Source organism: Schistocerca serialis, chromosome 8 (assembly GCF_023864345.2).
Source record: "Schistocerca serialis cubense isolate TAMUIC-IGC-003099 chromosome 8, iqSchSeri2.2, whole genome shotgun sequence".
Lineage (NCBI taxonomy): Eukaryota > Metazoa > Arthropoda > Insecta > Orthoptera > Acrididae > Schistocerca > Schistocerca serialis.
In genome coordinates this window covers 340,689,922-340,702,363 of record NC_064645.1, presented here as the reverse complement: position 1 = coordinate 340,702,363, position 12,442 = coordinate 340,689,922, and the positions used below count along the sequence as shown (strand labels likewise).

At 46.5% G+C, this 12,442-nt stretch overlaps 1 protein-coding gene across 4 annotated transcripts in view; it reads right to left on the bottom strand.

Annotated features, from left to right (window-relative positions):
- The window catches only part of LOC126416746 (multidrug resistance-associated protein 1), a 407,893-nt gene that overhangs the window by 181,831 nt on the left and 213,620 nt on the right, over positions 1-12,442 (bottom strand). For all 4 annotated transcript variants that reach the window (XM_050084584.1, XM_050084585.1, XM_050084582.1 and 1 more), the window contains exons 4-6: positions 2,996-3,172; positions 2,770-2,895; positions 1,925-2,065 (exon numbers count right to left, since the gene is read on the bottom strand). In XM_050084584.1, coding sequence (XP_049940541.1) covers positions 1,925-2,065; positions 2,770-2,895; positions 2,996-3,172 — 444 coding nt within the window. The remainder of the gene's footprint in view (positions 1-1,924; positions 2,066-2,769; positions 2,896-2,995; positions 3,173-12,442) is intronic.

Sequence of the window (12,442 nt, the reverse complement as noted above, 5' to 3'; positions counted from 1 at the left end):
GATTCCTAAAGATTAGAGACAGACGGGGATAGTATCAAACTGCTGGAACAGTGGTCCCCACTCCTGAGGCGGATGTCTCCACTGCTATGGTAGGGCAAAGTAACATTTAACACTGTTGTTGTTGTTGTTGTTGTTTTAGTTGTTATTGTTGTTGTTAGCTACATTAGGAAAAGCAGCGACCTTTTGCTTTCAGCTTAACGCTGTTACTACCAAATTTGGAATTAGTGTAAAAAGCAGGAACATACCAACTTATGGAGTAAGGGAAGGAAAAGTATCTAAATGTGACTGGCCTGAGGCAGTATGGAGGTGCAGAGCCCCACATCAGGTTGGCTGATGCTTTAAAGTGCTGGGGGATTGACGGGTTGACAGCAGATAGAGAGAAACAGAGCATTGCGGCAACGTTTTAGGGACTCTGGATTTTCATGTTCAGAAGAGTTCTCAGCAAGATCACTGGGACACCAACTACTTTTCATCTCATTGCCAGCCTTGGATAAGCTCCATTTTTGGTCTATTTTCTCTCCCAGTGTTTGCACTTTACAAAGCTGCTACTGACTGCTACCTCTATTAGCTCTCTCCCACGAACACTGACACTGACACAAACTTCTGTTGTGCCAATGGTTCAATTGTTTGCTTTTTTTAATATTTATAAGTACCTTCCAGTGTAGTAGCTTAGCCTGAATGCAATAGAAGAGCATTATTCAGACCCTCGAGTTCCTCAAGTCTCCTGTCACAAGCATCCTTATATCAAATCCCAAAACCTGTGCCTCTTATAGGTGCCTTGTGGTTGACGTTTGGCACTGATTCAAACAATTAACTGCCACCACTGAAAAATTTGTCTACTGCATTTGTTCGTAACCACTCAGGAACTGCAGAATGACCCGTAATCCCTTTCTCCCTCTCTCTTGTACCAGAACATGACAGCTCTTCCACAATGATTAGGGCCTAAAGAAGTTAGTTGGACTGGTCCGACACAGCTGCAACATTTCCATTACAGCCTTAGTTCAGTGGGCTTTTGAATTGTTGGAAACAGCAGTGGAACACAGAGAGCTGCAAATTTTATAATGTTCAAGATGTGCAAATACTGAATCAGATCCACAACCCATTTTCAATTTTTCCACTATCATGTAGATTATGCTCCACCAGTCTTCAAGCACCAGGGACATACACCACTTCTCTTGCAGTTACCGGTTCTTCACAGAGGAATAGTCTACCACTTGGTTCTTTGTCACTCAGATGTGTGACCAGACAGACAGTGTGTGTGCCGCCCAACCATTTTCATAAGACACCTCCACCGACTCAACACTGACTCCTGCATCATTGTTACCCTTCAAATTCAGAGAATAAATTACTGCACGATGCTACACTTTATCAATGAGCTACACCATTTTATTTTGGTTTCTCTAATAGCATACTATGGCACTGTAGCATGGGGGTTTCATTCATTATGTACCAGGATTGCAAATATGCACCTTCAGGCAAGCAGAAAATTAATGAATTTATTATTCCATTTGAAGTGATAAATGGAACTTTAACTACCCCTCTTAACACATGCCATTCCCCATTTAAACAGACATGGTGGTGGTTCACAGATAAAACTGTAATTGCAAGATCCCTGAAAAACCAGTTGGCAGGTATCATCAGTCATTAGAAAAAATACATATGGTCAAAATCAATTGCATTTGATTTCACAATAGGGCATCTGTAGTGCCCCTTCAGTAATTGTCCAATTAACACCTCCAAAGTGACATTCTAACCCCATGATCATAGAAGCTTTTATCACTCCTCCCTTTAATCAATTATTAAATGCCTAAAACTATCATTTCACAGTTGCCAGTTCAAATACATGACAGACGTAAGAGTGTCTCAGCAATAAGCAAACAACTTTCATATCTCACACACTTTTCTGATATGTGTTTTAACTTACTGTGTTTTCATAAGTTAATACTATCTGTGCACGGTACTGCACTGCACCACAAATTGCAAGGAGTAACCAGAATAGGAACAGCAATCCCGATGTTCGCATGCCTCTTTTACGGTTGTAGAAGAGGAGAGCACCAGCTAGGCACTGTAAAAAAAAAATATGAAAAGAATAAAAATTAGTGAACTGTTCTCATTTGTCACAGCAACTGACTTGCATAACATTTGTAGAACTGAGTGCTAATGGCACTAACTGAAATAAAAAAATTATAATAATGTTCTTGCATTGCAAATAGTCACACATAAAATAATGTTGTCATATTTATTTGGGCAGGAATGAAGCTTCTTTTCTCAAGCAATTTTCCTCAGTAAGAAGAATTACAAATTAGGTATGTAGATTTTATCATCTAAGAAAACTGTTGAAGAGTACAGTATATTATTACTGAAAGGTGTTTATGGTTGTTAACTTTTTCCCGTTGTTTCTCTGTCTGGAACATTTCTCTGGAAGACTCCACCAAGTTCTTTTCTTTCAGCTCTTTCTCAGCTGATGTTTATCCTGTCATTTACACAATCCTCTGCAATAGTCTCAAGTTCACAATGAATGAGCATTTAGTTGTACATTCTACAACCCTGACCCTCATATTAGCTCCTCATGTTGTGGTTTGTGTGTCTTGTTGTTATACTTCAGAATGTCCCATGAAAACATCTGAAATTTCGCCACTAGAGCAGAAACCAATACAGTAGCTACCTATATCGATGAAGGCTACATTAAATCAACAGCTTTGCTAAAACCTATGCATGAACATGAATTATTACTATTGTTACTACTATTACAGTTATGTTTGTACTTACAAATGTCATAATTTTGATTATAGGAACGAATATGTCTACTGGATGCACATCCTCGTTCAGTGAAATCAGATGAAATGCATTCCCCAGATCTGCGACTGTCAGTACAACTAAAATTAATGTAATGACCTGAAAAAATTAAGAAACAACATTACACTGTACATTACACTGCACATATGCACATGTGCACATGACAAAACTGCATGATTGTCTTGTACAGTTTACATACTAGTTTTGTTGCATTCAGCCAGTTCCATGGAACATTCCTTGTTTTGCTGCTTAACAGGTAGTAGGTCTCCAAAGCAGAAAAAGTCCAGAGAAAAACACAAGGTACCCAAACAAGAACAGTCCTTTGGAAGCAATCTGTCAAATCAGGATCCTCTGTGTGCCATGTTAAGTTGGTATCCTAAAAAGAAAGAAAAACAATCACAATGATTTTCTTACTAACTACTTAGTGTTTTTGACTACGAAGTACACAATTTTCAGGTAACATTATGTATTATACTTACAATCAGTCTTCGCAGTTAAAAATCTATAGAATATAAGCCTCTTTTACAGTTATATATAAGTGTGATAGTGCCTCATCCTACACACACACACACACACACACACACACACACACACACACACACACACACACACACGCAGCATTTCAGAAATTTAGTTCACTGTTCCACATAATGAGAGCAAACTGAAATGCAAGGCAGGCATAACATTTTTTGTGAATTTATCCATGTCATATCCATCTGGGCATCAACAAATTTCACACACACAGTTTCACTTGGAGTGTTCACAGTTATCTTTTGGTGCTTGTTACTTTTTGTTTATTTGGATCTCTATAATATGAGTTTCTGCAGCCTTTCTGTGTCTGGTAGCAATGTGTTGTGGCTTTTTTTTTTTTTTTTTTTTTTTTTTTTGTGGGGTTTAAGGGCACTCAACTACTGAGGTCATTAGCACCCAGTCACTGTTGTTAGAGCACATGGAATCTAGTAAAACTCAAGGGGAGGGGGGGACACCAGAAAGTCCTGACAAAGATGCAGATAAAATAAGTAAAAAGATTAGATGTCTTTGGACAAGCCAGTCAAAGTTATAAAACGCAGAACACGAGCAGCTGCTTGAGCGTCATCAGCTAAAATATCTGGTAAAGTAGATGGCAGGGACAGGACAACACTAGATTGACTAAAGTGGGGACACGACAATAATACATGGCGCACTGTTAATGCTTGACCACAAGGGCACTGCAGGGCTGGGTCACCGCAGAGCAGGTAGCGGTGGCTAAACCGGCAATGCCCAATCGGCAACCTGGTCAGAAGGACCTCTTCTCGCCGAGATGGTCGGGAGGAGGTTGTCCAAGCAGTTGGGAATGGTTTTACTGCCCGGAGCTTGTTTCCTTGGAGGGATGACCAAGCATCCCACCACAACGACACAAGCCTCTTACAAACAACCCCACGAACATCAGATGATGGGACACAATGGGAGGCTGGCCGAGGCAGGAGGACTGCAGCCTTGGCTGCAGCATCTGCAGCCTCATTCCCAGGCACTCCTACATGTCCGGGAACCCACAGAAAGCTGACAGGAAAACCATTATCAGCGAAAGAATGGAGGGACTGCTGGATCCGTTGCACCAAGGGATGGACCGGATAGGGAGCTCCAAGGCTCTGAAGAGCAGTGAGGGAATCAGAGCAGAGTACATATGATGAATGGCGGTGGCGGCAGGCATACTGAACGGCCTGATGGAGAGCAAAAAGCTCGGCCGTAAAGCTGGAACATTGGTTGAGGAGCCGGTATTTAAAGGTGGCGGCCCTGACGACAAAGGCACAGCCGATACCATCGTCAGTTTTGGAGCCATCAGTGTAAATAAAGGTGTGACCGACAAGTCAAGCACGAAGTTCAACAAACCGTGAGCATTACACTGCAGCTGGAGTACCCTCCTTCGGGAGTGAGCTGAGGTCGAGATAAATATGAACCGGAGCCTGGAGCCAAGGTGGTGTCGGGCTCTCACCCTCTCTGAAGGTGGTAGGGAGGACAAAATCCAATTGTCGAAGCAGGCGACAGAAGCGGACTCCAGGGGGCAGCAGGGCAGACACATACAACCTGTACTGACGGTTGAGAGAATCGGCAAAGAAGGACTGATAAGAGGGGTGGTCGGGCATTGACAACAGCCGGCAGGCATACAGACACAGCAGTACATCGCGCCGGTAGGTCAATGGTAATTCGGCAGCTTCAGCATAAAGACTCTCGACAGGACTAGTGTAGAAGGCTCCGGTCGCAAGACGTAACCCCCGATGGTGGATGGAGCTGAAACGGCGTAAGAGGGATGGCCGAGCAGACGAGTAGACGAAGCTCCCATAATCCAGCTTCGATCGCACTATGGACCGATACAAGCGAAGCAGGACAGTGCGATCCGCTCCCCAAGATGAACCACTAAGAACTCTGAGGATATTAAGGGAATGTGTGCAACAGGCCGCAAAATAAGAGACATGCGGAGACCAACAAAGTTTCCTGTCCAATGTGAGCCCTAGAAACTTGGTTGTTTCCATGAATGGGAGAACAACGGGACCGAGATGTAAGAATGGTGGAAGGAACGCTTTATATCGCCAAAAGTTGATACAAACCGTCTTGTCTTCAGAGAACCGGAAGCCATTTGCCATGCTCCATGAGTATAGGCTGTCTAGACAACGCTGAAGGCAGCGCTCCAGGAGGCATGTTCTCTGGGCACTGCAGTAGATCGCGAAGTCATCGACAAAGAGAGAGCCTGAGGCATTAGGTGGAATGCAATCCATAACTGGATTGATCGCGATGGCAAAAAGGGCTACGCTCAAGACGGAGCCCTGAGGCACTCCGTTCTTCCGGAGGAAGACGTCGGACAATACGGAACCCACACGTACCCTAAACTTTCGATCCGTTAAAAAGGAATCAATAAAAAGGGGCAGGCGACCGCGTAGGCCCCACCTGTGCATAGTGCGGAGGATACCTCCTCTCCAACAGGTATCATAAGCCTTCTCCAAGTCGAAGAACACGGCTACCGTTTGGCGCCTTCGCAAAAAGTTGTTCATGATGAATGTCGACAAGGTCACAAGGTGGTCAACAGCGGAGCGGCGGCGACGAAAACCGCATTGGACATTGGTAAGTAGTCGTCGAGATTCAAGAATCCAGACTAACTGAGCATTAACCATGTGCTCCATCACCTTACAGACACAGCTTGTAAGAGAAATGGGGCGGTAACTAGAAGGAAGGTGTCTATCCTTTCCGGGTTTGGGTATAGGAACAACGACGGCGTCACGCCAACGCATGGGGACCTGACCTTCGGTCCAGATGCGATTGTAGGTACGAAGAAGGAAGCTTTTGCCCGCCGGAGAAAGGTGTGCCAGCATCTGAACGTGGATGGCATCTGGCCCCGGAGCAGAGGACCGGGACAGTGCAAGTGCACGTTCAAGTTCCCGCATAGTAAAGGGGGCATTATAAGTTTCCAGATTCAGCGAGTGGAAGGAAGTTCGCCGAGCCTCTTTTCTGCCTCTTTCCTGGGAAGGAAGGCAGGGTGGTAATGGGCGGAGCTTGAAACCTCCGTGAAAAACCGTCCGAAGGTGTTGGAGACAGCCACAGGATCAACAAGGACCTTATTACCCGAGGTCAGGCCAGGTACCGAGGAGTGGGCCTTAATGCCCGACAGCCGGTGCAGGCCACGCCAAGCGACAGAAGAGGGAGTAAAACTGTTAAAGGAGCTGGTGAAAGAGGCCCAACAAGCTTTTTTGCTGTCTTTGATGACTCTACGGCATTGCGCTCTGAGTCGTTTGTATCCAATACAATTCGCCAACGTAGGATGGCGGCGAAAGGTGCGTAAAGCACGTCGTCGAGCAAGAATAGCGTCTCTACAAGCCTCATTCCACCAGGGGACGGAAACGCGATGTGAAGAGGTAGTATGAGGAATGGAACGTTCGGCAGCTTTGACGATAACAGCCGTGAGGTATTCGACCTGACTGTCACAATTGAGAAAATCGTGGTCCGGAAAGGTCGCCAGGGAGGAGTAAAGTCCCCAGTCAGCTTTCGGTATGTTCCAGCTCGAAGGACATGGGGATGGGGTGTGGTGCAGGAGACGAATGACACAGGGGAAGTGGTCGCTCGAATAGGTGTCAGAAAGGACATACCACTCGAACCGACGGGCAAGAGCGGTAGAACAGATCGAGAGGTCCAAGTGGGAGTAGGTATGAGTAGAGTCTGAGAGGAAAGTCGGGGCGCCAGTATTGAGGCAGACAAGATTGAGATGGTTGAAGACATCCGCCAAGAGTGAGCCTCTTTGACAGGATGCAGGAGAGCCCCAAAGGGGATGATGGGCATTGAAGTCGCCGAACAATAAAAACGGCGGAAGAAGCTGAACAATCTGGTGCATCATTTCAGCCCGACTAACTGCGGATGACAATGGAATGTACATGGTACAAACTGAAAAAGTAAAAGCAGAAAGAGTAGTACGGACAGCTATTGCTTAGAGTGGGGTGGTCAATGGGATGGGACGGTAATAGACATCGTCCCGAACGAGCAACATGACCCTAGCATGAGCTGGGATACCGTCCACAGGGGTGAGGTCATACCGCTCCAAGGTATAGTGGGTGAAGGCAATACGGTCAGTCAGGCGCAACTTGGTTTCCTGGAGACCAAGGACGAGCAGACAGTGCAGGCGGAGGAGCAGTTGTAATTCCTCCCGATTAGATCGAATACCTCTTATGTTCCAATGTAACAACGCCATCGCTAGTCAAAAAGGAGGGGGAACGAGACGGGGGAAGAACTGGTCACCTCGACGGCCGCGGAGGGCCAGGTTTCGAGGGAACAACGCTACAACCGGCGGGAGGCGGATCCTGTTCCATCGAGTCATCGCCAGCTGCGGCTGCTGTCCCGGGTTGTGTAGGAGGGGCAGCATCATTTGCCGACGAGAGGCTAGCTGAGCGCCTGGCAGCAGAGCGTCCCGGCGAAACTGAGGACGGCCGGGAGCAGCGACTCACGGATGGAGCGTCAGACGAAACGCGCCGGGGTGGAGAGGGGGATAGAGACTTCTTCTTAGAGGCCTTCTTGGAAGTCCGAGGAGGCACAGGGATGGTGGGCTGGACCTGAAGAAGGTCCTCACGCGCGGGGTCCGTTTTGGAACGCCGGACCTCGGAAGCTGGGGTCCGGAACGTTTCCCGATGGACGCCTGAGAAGAGGATCGCGTCTCAGGCGGCGGCGGGGGGGGAGAGGGGGGGGGGGGGTGGCCCTTGGGGCAGAGGGGGCGGGGGCTGCGGGGGAGGAGGATTTGGGAGGCGGAGGCATAGACCCCGGATTGGGGGGAGGAGGTAGAGGGGGGACAGGATAGGGGTGAGGATACCGCGGAAGGAGTGGACACGACCGAGGCAAACGAAGTGGTCAACGTCACGGGATGGAGGCTGTCATACTTCTTCCTGGCCTCAGAATAAGAGAGACGATCCAAAGTTTTGAGTTCTTGAATCTTCTTCTCCTTCTGATACGTGGGGCAGTCTAAGGATCTAGGCGAGTGGATACCAGAACAATTAACGCACCGAGGTGGTGGGGTGCATGTATGTTCATCACGAAGAGGACGTCCACAATCGCCACAAAGAGGCTCAGCCTCACACCATGACGACATGTGCCCAAAGCGCAAACACCAAAAACAGCGCATAGGAGGCAGGACGTAAGGTTGCACGTTGCACCGGTAGCACATCACCTTTACCTTCTCCGGGAGAACATCCCCCTCGAAGGCGAGGATAAAGGCCCCGGTGTCAATGCGACGGTCTTTGGGGCCGCGCTGGACTCGCCGGACGAAATGCACGCCTCGGAGCTCCAGGTTGGCCCTGAGCTCCTCATCAGATTGCAGCAGGAGGTCCCGATGAAAAATAACCCCCTGCATCCTATTCAGTGCCAGATGCGGGACAATGGACACTGGGATGTCCCCTAGTCGGTCACAAGCCTGGAGCGCCGCTGACTGTGTGGCGGAGGTGGTCTTTATAAGAACGGACCCCAAACGCATCTTACTGAGAGCCTCGATTTCCCCGAAGATGTCCTCGATGTGCTGAACAAAGAACATGGGCTTGGAGGTGGCGAACGTCCCCCCATCGGTTCGAGAACAGACCAAATAGCGGGGGAAGTACTTCGCCCCAGGCCGGCGGGCCTGTCCCTCCTCCCAGGGAGTGGCCAAGGGGGAAAGGGCAGGAGAACCAGAACCAGAGACAGTACCTTTCCTTTTGAAAGACTCGGCCGCAGAGCGACCTGATACGTGTTGACGTTTCATCTGCGAAACGTCCGCCCCAATACCACCCACTCCGACCAGGGGCTCTCCCCATGGGCGCCACCCAGCCTCAGCAAGGGCCACCTGGCAGGATGACCGTTGCCGGGAGTCCTGATGCCCCAAGGAGACGGGCATCTACTCCTTGGCCGACATGGGGAGGGCGCAGCTCAGGTATCGGCAGTACGATCCCTGTGTTGTCAGGGGGCTACAACCTAGAGGGTACATGACGACCCCACCATAACGGGCTGGCTACCGTGCTGGATTTTGGGTGCCATCGAAAGTCCATCATGATCGTAGGTGCAGATGGGGAGGCACTATGGGCATAACTTTTACAACCCATCAGGCGTTTAGGCCCAATTTGATGAGTAGTGGGTATGGTTACAACGCTGTTACAATGCTGAGTGCCAAGGTCTGAGGACCAGTGGTACACCACGTAAGGTGTCCTTCCCCAAAAGGCTCGTACTTCTGTAGAATTTTGAAAAATGGAGGTCAAGCCCCAAGGGGGACCATTACATGGAAGGCCGAAACGGTTGAAACTCCTTTTAGTCGCCTCTTACGACAGGCAGGAATACCTCGGGCCTATTCTTACCCCGGACCCGCAGGGGGCGTGTTGCGGCTTTTTATCCATTGACTTTTATCAGCAGCAAATTCACCAGTTTTAGAAAAATCATCTGATATATCTGATCCTTTGTGCCTACCATTTCCTCCATTTTTGAATTTAGTTATCTTCCTGTGGTATCACAGTAGCTTAGTATATTGTGAATATATCTATTCTGTTATTCAATGTGTAGAATGGGTTGTCTTTCATACCATAATGTTTTAGTTGCATACCAATTTAACATCTAATAACTTGATTTAAAGACTTTTGCAAGATTTCAGAAAATGTCAACGAGTAATTTTTTTGTACCATTTTTATGCACTAACACTACATTTCCCAACACTTCAGCACAACAAACCACAGTTATCATACTGCTGATACAAAAGTAATGACATTATCCTAGCTTTCAGAACTTAAAGAATCATGTTAATGTTCAAGATCTTTATTTCCTACTGAGATGTTCTGTAACTGTGAAACAGACTCATTCCAAACAGTATAAGGTCACAATTATGACCCAGGAAACATGCAACTAACATTTCTATCATGGACGAGCTCTTCAGGTATCTGCTCTAAGTGATTGGCGAGTCTCTTAACTCAGGAAACACTGCCTGCACTCCACACACAGCGAGTCACCTAGGTAGTAGCCTCCAGCACGTAGTGCATCTCCGACCCACTTAAGGGGGGACCCTAAAATTCTCCACCCTATGGCGGGTGTGCAGGAGGTTCTTGCTAAACTTGTCACGGAGCTTTGGAAGTGTTTGGTTGAAGCCTACTAAGCTCAGAACCAAAGGTTCCTGAGCAGTTCTGGGTACAATGTGACACGTTGTCAACTTCTTTGAAACCCTATGAGTGAAACTGGTCTTCTCAATCCTCTTTGCTGAAACTTCATGAGCAACACTGACCATTTCAGCAACTGGCAGAGAGGCTTGAAAAGATCAAAGTATAACCTCAGGTCCCCAGTGACATCATTCATTCCAACATGCACCACATTCTGCATTTGGAAGCACCTTCTTTCCCCAAATGAATTCCAGAATAGCCTCTTCAAATATGTTAAATGAGGCCTCCAGATATACACACAGAAAGCACATGGTGATCCCTCCCATCTCTTGCTGTTATTTATCTAAAGGGTAAAATTATTTGCAGTACTTCTGAACTGCTGATGATTAACACATCCTAATACTTTTGAATTTGCCTCCCCTTGACACAGAGCACAGAATGTTTCTCAACAGATCAATTGTGCACTCTGGCTGCAAGTTCAGTTTCAGTGGAAGACAGAACATCCAACTGGTTGGTAAGAGTTATGGGAGTAATACTTTTGAGTTCTCCCTGGTCCCTGCCTCCTCTGTAATGGACCTATGCAACCACCAATGACAACCTACTCACACTATACTGTTTGGGAGGATAGTACCTGCAATACCTTTGATATCTCTAGAACATTTCTCAGCATTCTGCCTAACACACCCATTCAGAGCAGCTTCCACTTGCTTGACAGATTTCACATTTCCAGCTGGTTACGAACAGCAACTTACTCACTGTGTGCCCGAGAACAGCATTCACTATGAGCTACATTTTTATTGATGCAATGTTCATCTTAACATTAAATAGCTAACTTCAAATTAACCTTGCTGATATTGTTTTATTTTCAGAATCTGTTACTCTGTAAACACTGGAAGTTCCCTTTAAGATAGGAGGCTATTAAGCTCAAGAATGTGGTTTGTGTAACAAAAGAAAACCTCCAGTGTTTTGGTAACAATGTCAGTGTATGAGAAAGACCCTTCACTACACAGCTTTTCATATCTGCAAAGTGGAATGAAATGAAATTTTCTCAGTGTCTTTGCCATTTTAACCTTGAAGACCCCTTTACACAAGTGCAATGCTGCATATCTAAAACTGTGCGCAAGAATTTGCCACTAGTCCATACCACTGTCAACTTGGATGACACATTCATCGTGTACACAGAAACTTCAGTTTGGCATGAAGTGCCATCTTTTAAGAGTCTGTACACATGGCAAAAATGAAAATTATATATATATACGGTTATAATAGAGGGAAACATTCCATGTAGGAAATATATATCTAAAAACAAAGATGATTTGACTTATCAAATGAAAGTGCTGGCAGGTCGATATATATATATATATATATATATATATATATATATATATATATATATATATATATATATATATATATAAAACAAAGATGATTTGACTTACCAAATGAAAGTGCTGGCAGGTCGACACACACAAACAAACACAAACATACACACAAAATTCCAGCTTTCGCAACAAACTGTTGCCTCATCAGGAAAGAGGGAAGGAGAGGGAAAGACGAAAGGATGTGGGTTTTAAGGGAGAGGGTAAGGAGTCATTCCAATCCGAGAGGGTAAGGAGTCATTCCAATCCCGGGAGCGGAAAGACTTACCTTAGGGGGAAAAAAGAACGGGTATACACTCGCGCGCGCGCACACACACATATCCATCCACACATATACAGACACAAGCAGACATATTTAAAGACAAACTCTTTGTCTTTAAATATGTCTGCTTGTGTCTGTATATGTGTGGATGGATGTGTGTGTGTGTGTGTGTGTGTGTGTGTGTGTGTGTGTGTGTGTGTGTGTGTGTGTGGGCGCGCGCGCGAGTGTATACCCGTCCTTTTTTCCCCCTAAGGTAAGTCTTTCCGCTCCCGGGATTGGAATGACTCCTTACCCTCTCCCTTAAAACCCACATCCTTTCGTCTTTCCCTCTCCTTCCCTCTTTCCTGATGAGGCAACAGTTTGTCGCGAAAGCTTGAATTTTGTGTGTATGT